Raw genomic sequence first — 9,574 nt, 5'->3', positions numbered from 1 at the left:
GATTTTCGCCCCCTGTGTTTGTTTTTGGATCCAACCAAGAAACAGCGAGCAAGAGGGAATAAGATATCTTTAGAACGTATTTTTTTTTTTTTTTTTGCATCCAAACCACTTTTAATGTCACAGCCACACAACGAAATTCGAAGTAAAAAAGTTATATGTTCGCAATACTCCCGACGCAGGAGAGTTCGGACAGAGGGAGAGGGGAGCGCGCCGAACCGGACCGACTTTCGCCCTCCCCCCCCGCCCCCCGCTGCCGTCCGAAGGCTGGGGGCGGGGCGGGGAGGCGGGACGTCATGACGTCATAATACCAACGCGCCGCCGTGTTGTTTTTGTGCTCGAGGCTCCGGGGAAAATCCGCCGGGATTTCTCCACCTGAGCGACTCCGTCCTGCGTCCGAGGGGACCCGACGTCCCTTCTGCAAGCTCTGCCAAGGCGCGTGGCGACGGGAGCTGACGTTTCTCAGGCGGTTCTGACACCTACATCGAAATTCGGCAGGGGGAGGCGAGGCGGGAGAGACGCAGCCACCCGCGAGGAAGGCAGGCCCCGGCCGGGGAATCTTAGAAACCCTGCGGTCCATCATGAAGTTCCAGTACAAGGAGGACCATCCCTTTGAATATCGGAAAAAGGAAGGAGAAAAAATCCGGAAGAAATATCCGGACAGGGTCCCTGTGAGTGTAATGGGGGGCAGGGAAGAGGAGGGGGGAAGGGGCTGAGCGCGCTTGGGGGAACCCGGGAGTCGTGGTGGCTGCCCTGAGGCACAGAAGAGGGGTGGTCTCTAGGGTTGCTGAGCCCCTGGAGAGCCGTGGAGCGCACGTCCTGATTGCGGACCCTGCACGGCCCGTCCCCCCGGGGCCGCTCTCCCCGTCATCTTTAGAGCGGAGCCTCCGTTTGAGTGACTCAGCAGTATTCAGAGGATGTGCAGGGTGAGAAGTGACCAGAATGTGGCCCTTTAGTGAGAGCAGGATCGAGATGGGACCATACATTCGCGTCCTTCAGAATCCCAGGGAAATTGTTCTGGAAATAACTTGGTGCAGTGAGGTTTGCGGCCATGGATTTCTGCCTTCGATGCGTCTCCCTGAAGTTGACTTTGGCTCTCAGAACATTGGGTTTGGGAGGGATAGATTCAGAAATCAGTGGATCCTTTCTTTTATTCCATAAGAATGAGAAAAGTGTCTTTGTTGGGGGGGGGGAGGGGAGGGCACGAGACAGGCCTGGCCCAGAAAACAAGGTCACGTTCTCTGCGCCACAGCCCGATTGCCTCATCATTCTTGGCTCCAGGGGCTTGTGAGGGTGCAGCCAGCCTCCCTCCTGTACTTATTCTATCAGATTGTACCTGGACACAACCATGAAGGACTGAGGCCTTTTGCTTCCGTCTCGGAAGCTGGTTTCTGTGGTTAAAATTAGTGCCGGCAGTGGGGAGAACAGAGAAACATTAAGGTAGCTTTCTGCATCCGGGCGCTTTTTTCGTCGCCCCATCCCCCGCCGCTTGCCTGTTTTTTTTTTTTTTTTTTTTTTGTAATGTAGGCTGCGCAGCCAGATTGGAAGGCAGAAGACTTTTGAGTGTGGTGGTAGAGGGAACAACCACCGTTGGGTTTTGGAGATGGAGGAGCAGAGGCTGTCAGATTGTACTCTCTATCTTCAGGCAGGGACATTGGGATAAAGATGACGTATTATGTACAGGCAAAGTAATTGTGATTATGTGTTGTCAGTTCTTGACCTGCAGGTACTCTTTGGGACTCTTCTCCAATCCTTACCTAATTTTCATCGTGTTACAGCTACTGGAAGCAACTTGGGCCTTAATGCCTGCAGTAAAACTCCCCTGCAGTCCTTTATAAGGAAGCGAGACTTTAGGTCTGTTCCATTCCCCACGAATTGTACACAAGGGTTTTCAGCTAAAAAGGAGATCTAGCTCTATTACCCACCCAGTAAATGATCCTTCACAAATTACTTGTTTGGTATCTGGACTTTGGGTGACAGCTTCAAAAGTTTGCCCCAATTGTGGTGGTAGCAAGCCTCCTTTCGTCTAATAGTTAAAAATGACAACTAACTTTCATTGGTTGATTGTTTGCTCTATACTGACAGTATTGCATGTCCTCTGACCTTACTCAATCTTCACACCGTTATAATCCCATTCTACAGATGAAGGATCTGAAGCACAGAGAAATGACGGATTCCTAAAGGTTTCCTGTGGCTGGTGTGTGGCAGAGCTGAGATTCCAACTCTGGTTGTTGGACCTTCCATGCCATATCGTTTCTCAATTTCTAATACAATTCTCTTAATTAAGAATTAAGGAAAATTAATCTCAGAATTAATTAAGGAGGCACTGTGTGACTCACACTGTTAGGTATTGGAAATTAAGAAAAAACATTGCAGCCCTAGAAAGGTCAGAGAAGTATGATGCCAGAAAGGTAACCCACTGAGCAAAATGACTACCATTTATTCAGAACAGTATGAGGCTCTGTTCCAGTAGCTCTGCCTAAGCCACAAACTCTGAAAGGTACCTGTTCCTAAATCTAGTTAAAATTCCCATGTATTTCTTCAAAACCGAGCCCTTGCCATTTCAGTCTCTTACATGCATTCACCCAGAGTATTTCAGCTAATCTTCCCTATTCTTTTCCTGCTCATTGTTTGGTGTTAAAAATGTTTGGCCTGTGTGATTACTTGTCAGCTCTTAGAATCATCACTCAGGTCTCATGGTTCCTTCAGTTGGGTTTTAACCAGTTTATAAGCGTTCCAGCTGCTCCTTAGGTGCTCAGCCTGTGACCTTCTTTGTGGTCGTGATGCAGGAAGAAGAGCTCTGCTCTCTGAGTTGTGAGATTTAGTTTTGGGCCAGATCCTTAATCTTGCTGTACTAAAGTGTACAGAAAAGAGGGTTAGTGTAAGTGATTTCTAAAACCCCTTCCAGCTGGGCCATTGGTATTTACCAAAGCAATCAGGTTCCCTGACTGCTCACATAACTCAGTTTTAGTTAGGCCCCTCCTTATCTCTTAGCTACCATCCAAAAGAATGGATGTGCTCCTGCCTTGAGAGGAAAGGTTTTCTTTGGATCTTAAAGTATCTGCATAGCTACAGTGTATTGAAAACCTTCAACACTGCAGGAAACTGTTAGGGACATATTGTCTATTCTTTAAAATTTGTAAAAGCCCTTGTGGAATATTGGCCGTATTGCACAGAAGAAAAAAACACGTCGAGAACCAAAGAGGAAAAGCATCTAGTCCAGGGCCTATGAGTAGAGTTGGGGTTGTTGGAAACCTAAGATATTTTCTGGTAAGCCAAGGCCTTAATGATTACCCATCCCCCTCCTGTTCATCTCCAAATCCCAACCTCCTGTCTGGATATCTTATTTGCAGTATATTTTATTGCCTCTTTTTCTGCTCTCTTTTTGTGGTTTCTGTCACTTCTTACTGATGGGAGCGGGAGGTCTCAGGGTTCCTTTGGGAAACAGTGTTAGGCTCCCTCTCTTTCCCTTTGCTTTTTTATTAACCTGATGCCTCCTGTCCATCCTCATTGTTGGGCCTTCACTGGTCTATCCCTGAACTTCTTCCTACTTTTTCTTTTAAATTTCTGATTCACGTATTTTTTTTTCTGGTTTTCACTTCTAAATTTTTAGAGGGATCATGTCCCTTCAGTCTTCCTGGTTCAGGATTCTTTTTCTCCAGAAACACAAAATAATGTTTTTTACTCCTTTTATGTGTTCCCTTTCATTTAAAAGCTTCAAGCCTCCAAGTCTCTCCTCTTAAATCGTTCCTTTTATTAAGATAATTCTTCATAATTTACAAAACATTTTCACATAAAATTTTATGGATTACTCAAAGTTACTGTAGGAGTACCATGACTGTAGAAGATATATTGGAAAGTTTCATCTTCCTATTACTCACCGGAATGCTGTAGTTCAAAGAAGTTAAATGACCTGTTGAAGATCACAAAGTTCCCTGGGATACTTGTCTAGTGTTACTTCTACTTCTGTAACTCTTCTAGATTTTCTGTGTGTTTGATCAAGAATGATTGTATTTTTTTTTTTTTTTAAGATTTTATTTATTCCTGAGAGGGGCAGAGACATAGGCAGAGGGAGAAACAGGCTTCCCACAGGGAGCCTGATGCAGGCCTTGATCCCAGGACCCTGGGATCATGAACCAAAGGTAGATGCTCAACCACTGGGTCACCCTGGTGCCCTACAAAAGATTTTAAATATTTATAATTTCAGTTAAGTTACATAAATTATAAATACTAAGTATATTTTTATAATTATTTCTTAAAGATATGTTGTTTAAATTAATATTTGAAACTTTATGCATAAAGTCTTTAATTTTTATATATCTTCTTTTTTTCTTTTTTCTTTTCATTAGAGAAATATATGATCCTTATAAAATTTGATCATAGAGGGGATCCCTGGGTGGCGCAGCGGTTTGGCGCCTGCCTTTGGCCCAGGGCGCGATCCTGGAGACCCGGGATCGAATCCCACGTCGGGCTCCCGGTGCATGGAGCCTGCTTCCCCCTCTGCCTGTGTCTCTGCCTCTGTCTCTTATTCTCTCTCTGTGTCTTCCATGAATAAATAAATAAAAATCTTTAAAAAAAAATTTGATCATAGACATATTTAATGTAGACATTGAAAATCCTTATAACACCAACCAATATTGATAAATAGGTTATCATAAGTGACTTCACGTTACAGGATCTCATACTCTAAGTACTATTCAGTACTTTCTTTGACTTAATAAGACAGTGCCTTGAACATTTTTTTGCAGTCACTCTAGAGAAGTTCGACAAAGTACAAAATGTAAATCCCATTTTATCCATAACTTTAATTAATGCCATTCATTAGAAAGAATAAAACCAGTAGGTACGTAGGAGCATCTGAAGAAATGCACAGTCCTTTTGATGCTCTCAGTAAATACCAGGAAGTATAGATCCTATACCTGGGAGGTAACTTGTAATTATTTAAATCAAGGTTCTCTTTACTTTTCATCTCATGCCCTCCATTTTCTTCTTATTGCAGTAATAGAACTACAGCCTTACTGATGAAGATCATGTACCCTTTGGTTTTGTAAGATAAAAGGAAATGAGAAATGGGAACATTTTATTGGGTCTAGACAAACATACTTCAAATATGGCAGTTGTAGGATGTGGAAGGAAAAATACTAGATTAGATTCTGTATTTTTCATTCTCATTCTCCTCCCGCCCAGGTGATTGTGGAGAAGGCTCCTAAAGCCAGGGTGCCCGATCTGGACAAGAGGAAGTACTTGGTGCCCTCTGACCTCACTGGTAATGCTCTTTCCCTCTCTAAATCCTCCCTCTATGGCAGAGCCTCGTTGGTCCCTCCTGTGTGCATGAGCTTGGGGGATTGAGACGAAGTAGAGTTGATGTGGGTAGGATTCTTCAGAGACTTGGGGGACTCAAACATAGCCAGATGATCTTCCCAATTGCCAGTTCCCTTACACATTTTCCATCACAATATCTTGTGTGGTTTAGACACGGTAGAATCCACATCGTTGCAAAGCAATGACCAGATGCCCACATTTTTAAACCACTTAGAATCTGCTTTGTTATTGTGATACCAGTTTATTCCAAAAGGAAAGTCAGAGGGAGGATCACATTTTAGATTTTCAGCTGAATACTTTGTCCTCTCAAGCTATGGTTTTTGATAATATGTCTTGTAGATACTGTTTGCGATTACAGATAATATATTAATTCTTCACCTTAGTGATCTTTAATGGAATAACCAGTGGTTATACAAATCACTGGAAAGGTTTTGTAGATGTGTTTGCCTTAGAGTTGTTAGATTTGAATGTCAGCCTTCTAGAACTTCTCAGTATGCTTGGTAGAAGGTACAGCATTGAACCCCACTCATTGCCTGGACTTTGGGATGGGCGACCATGCTGAGATTACTGGAGTCCAGTAGACCTCTCCACATCACTGGTTTGTCATAAGGTGGGAATGAGGATGGAAGTGCATTTCAGATCCCCTTGGGAGAATGATAAGAAGAGTATTTTGGTCTCGATGTACATAGGATTCCCTCAAAGTCATCAGATTTTGAGTGGATAAGCTAACATTAAGTTTAAAACTGAGTAAAGAGGGAAAGGATTGGAGAATAAGCTTCTTAGTGGCCTGTCTGGGAATATGGAGGCTTATTAGAGTTGCATTTTCTATTTCTACAGCTATAGGACTGTATTTGGTTCTGCTGAGATTTTCTCTAAAGCTGGCACTTTAAGCGGTGGAGCAGGTGCAGCAGATTTTTTTTTCTTTTCTGGGCCTTCCCCTTCTCATAATCCCTTGTCTTCCCTAATTGCCTTCCTTTTCTAAAACCTTCTTCCTTTATCCAGTTGGCCAGTTCTACTTCTTAATCCGGAAGAGGATCCACCTGAGGCCTGAGGATGCCTTATTCTTCTTTGTCAACAACACCATCCCTCCCACTAGTGCTACCATGGGCCAGCTGTATGAGGTAAGTGTTCTGGTCACGACAATACTGTGTAGTCTCGTGTTCTCTAGCCTTTGTTCTGGAGTCTGTTGATAACACACCTGGGAAGTGGGGCAGGAGGTGTTACTTCCCTGTATCCACTTACACACAGCAGTGTAAGGCTCTGAGAGATTAAATGTCACTTGTCCTTTAGGGATTGAGCTGACTACTAGATTCATTCTCTTTGAGCTTTCAGTTTTGCCTTATTCTAGGGTTCTAATCTTGGATCATCTTTATTGAAACAGTAAGAAATTGTTTCTGATTGCAAATTCCAAATAAAATGAAATTTAAAATTATAAGGCAAAGCCTTTAAATTGATTCATTTGTCTTAACAGATAAACTCAGTTGGAGAGAATAATTTGCTGATTTCATTTGGTTTAATTGGTAAGCTGTCAGAATCTAATGAGAAGACTATTGGAAAGGACTCGGTCATGCTCTGTCACCCAGTTTTGTGGCTATATTCTTCCTTAAAGGATTTTACATTGTACTGCCTTCTTATTGTGCCCTGTGAGTTAGTGAATTGTGTAAACTTTCTAACAATCTCTCAATCTTATTTTTATTCCATAGCATATATTTCCTGTTAGTGTATATTCTGATATATATATATATAGTATATATATAGTATCTGTGTTCCCTTTTGCTAGAATGAGCTTTTTAAAGGGTCATGTTGTTATCCCTGATGTTTGTACGTATCGATACTCTTCTTGAAGATTTTTTGTGAACTCAGAAGTTGAATTCCAGTCACTTCTGTGTATTCTTATTTTTTGGTCAGTGGAGGCTAATGATGCCTTGCAAAACCTGCTTACCTTGTGTGAGGCTCAGAATCCTGAAGGTAATGAGTATGATGTTTCCTCTTGTTTCCTCCCTCAGGACAACCATGAGGAAGACTATTTTCTGTATGTGGCCTACAGTGACGAGAGTGTCTATGGGAAGTGAGTGGTGGAAGCCCAGCAGATGGGAGCACCTGGACTCGGGGGTAGGGGGAGGGGTGTGTGTGGGACTTGGGGAAAGAGAGGGAGGGCTCCCACCGTGGAGGAGACAGAAGGGGAAGACATCTGGAAACACTACACCGCACACACCGTCATCATATTTTCACATGCTCAATTGATAATTTTTGCTGCTTCCTCGGCCCAGGGAGAAAGCATGTCAGGACAGAGGTGTTGGATTGGCTTTGATAGAGGAATGAAGATGATTTAATGTCACAGCATTTCTGTGAATTAATTTCTGTGTGACTTCACAGAAGAGGCAGGAAGGAGGTGGGCAAGATGGGGCCAGAGATGATTGCAGACCACCAGTAACTTCCTGCTCTCCTTCCTCTTCGGGCAGAGATTCTATTTTTGACATTTGCAGAAGACAGGTAGGGAAAGGGATGAGGATGTCTTAGGACCACGAGTAGTAGATCATTCCTAGGGACCAAAAGAGACCCATTGTAATTAAAGCGTTGTGACCTTGACCTAGCTCCACACCTCCCCATCCCTGTCATAATTCCACTTACAGACACCACAGCACCACCTAGTGGTCCGGATAGCCATTAGGCAGATATTTAGATGGAGCGTTCTCACCACTGGAATACAGGGGCCAGGCATGAAGGATAGTTTGGCTATTAAGATCGTTTTGGTAGCATTAAACTGGAATTGACTATGTTGAGCATCTCTGTCTAACCTGCTCTCTCTCTGGTGCCCCTTATCCCACACCTCAGTGAGGACAACCATTTCCCATTATGGGCTAAAACCTCCTTCAGCATTTCCCAAACTTTGCTCCATGTGTAGGGACAGAGATGTCCTATGTATGGAAGGGGGGCAGGTATGAGGTAAGACAGCTTGTCTATGCCTCTGCCTCAGCCAGGATTCTTGTTCCCTTGTTCCCGCCTCTTCAGTCCCAGGCACACAGATCTGCTAAGTGATGGCCAGCTGCCTCCTGACTTAGGTTTCCATGTAGTGCAGCTGCTAGTTAGACAAGTGTGAGGGAATGACTTAATACTAAATGGGGATTCTATGGATTCTGATTATTTTCACTTTTGGGGTTATGTGGGTGGGGGCGGGGAGCAGGAATCGCACTCAGACGTGACATTTCAGTTCATCTCTGCTAATGAAAAGGGTCCTTCCTGTGGGAGAAATCTGTGTCCGTTTTGTCAGCTGCAGATTCTTGTGTAATGAAGTTTATGCTGTCAGGCCAAGGAAATAAAATAATTGCATACCTTGAAAACCAACCATGAGTTCAGAAATGTTGCTTTTATTGACTGTACTGTAGAATAGGTGGTGTGTGGACTCTGAGCAGAAAACTGAGTGAGGGTGGCTGTTAGAAATGGATGCTCACGTATGTCAGATGTATAGAGGTTTAAGTAAACCTCTTTACTTACCACGAGTTGTTATTCAAAGGTGAGCGTGGTGGGGTAGCATGCCTGGTGTGTTGGTGATACGTGTGTGATTTTCTGCTCCACAGATAAATGCTTTGTCATTGGTTTGTGTGTTTCTCAAAGCTGAAGATGGAACACTGCCTGGGTGAGACTATAAGGGGTAAGGCGGGGGTGTAGTTATTAAAAATGCAGATGTCTGGGTTTCATCCTACATTTAGCTGAGTCATTCTCAGCGTAGGTGTCTGTGGTGTTAACCAGCTCCTCCTGATTCTGCTGCATGCCGAAGGTGGAGAGGCATTGCTCTCAATACCTGGTTTTGTTTTGAGTGCCAACCAAACCTATTCTGTCTGCCACATTGTGGTTGGTGTGAGGCCACCATCTCCCAGAGCAGCAACTGGCACATACGTAAGGCTCCTGAGGTCAGAACAAGCTTGGTGTCTTCTGACCATATGAGAGTTTTTCATTCATTCATTTGGAAGCAAAATGTGGATGGGCAGTGGGGGTACAGGTTATAAGATGATAAAAAACCAAAGTAGTGGAAACTCCTTTTTTGACCTTAAAAGTCATGTCTAATTCTCTTTAATCTCTTGCAGCTGTGTGTCCAAGTGGAATCTACCTTTGTAGACTTTTATGGACTATATGACAGTCACCAGACAGACAGAAACAGGTAGTTACAAAAGATGGCAAGATTTCACCCACCACCAAACCATGTCCAGTGTGTACTGGTTGAGAAAGTTAAGTCAGGATTCAGAGGAAAGGAAGA

General features: G+C 43.6%; 1 protein-coding gene across 1 annotated transcript; it reads left to right on the top strand.

The window, feature by feature from the left end:
- The first annotated feature begins 284 nt into the window (after positions 1 to 284).
- On the top strand, positions 285 to 8,664 carry GABARAPL1 (GABA type A receptor associated protein like 1). The gene is made up of 4 exons (XM_025455057.3): positions 285 to 668; positions 5,185 to 5,263; positions 6,322 to 6,440; positions 7,326 to 8,664. Exons 1-4 carry the CDS (start codon positions 579 to 581, stop codon positions 7,389 to 7,391), a joined length of 354 nt encoding a protein of 117 aa, XP_025310842.1. The 5' UTR covers positions 285 to 578; the 3' UTR covers positions 7,392 to 8,664.
- Positions 8,665 to 9,574: the final 910 nt, after the last annotated feature.

Source organism: Canis lupus, chromosome 27 (assembly GCF_003254725.2).
Source record: "Canis lupus dingo isolate Sandy chromosome 27, ASM325472v2, whole genome shotgun sequence".
In the NCBI taxonomy this organism is placed as follows: domain Eukaryota; kingdom Metazoa; phylum Chordata; class Mammalia; order Carnivora; family Canidae; genus Canis; species Canis lupus.
This window is presented reverse-complemented; position numbering and strand designations above follow the sequence as displayed.

Bases quoted from the DNA above. Each gene is read 5' to 3' on its own strand.
- GABARAPL1 (XM_025455057.3), top strand. From the start codon at position 579: ATGAAGTTCCAGTACAAGGAGGACCATCCCTTTGAATATCGGAAAAAG. The intron at 669-5,184 runs GTGAGTGTAATG...CCTCCCGCCCAG, and splicing joins AATATCCGGACAGGGTCCCT to GTGATTGTGGAGAAGGCTCC. The intron at 5,264-6,321 runs GTAATGCTCTTT...TCCTTTATCCAG, and splicing joins GGTGCCCTCTGACCTCACTG to TTGGCCAGTTCTACTTCTTA.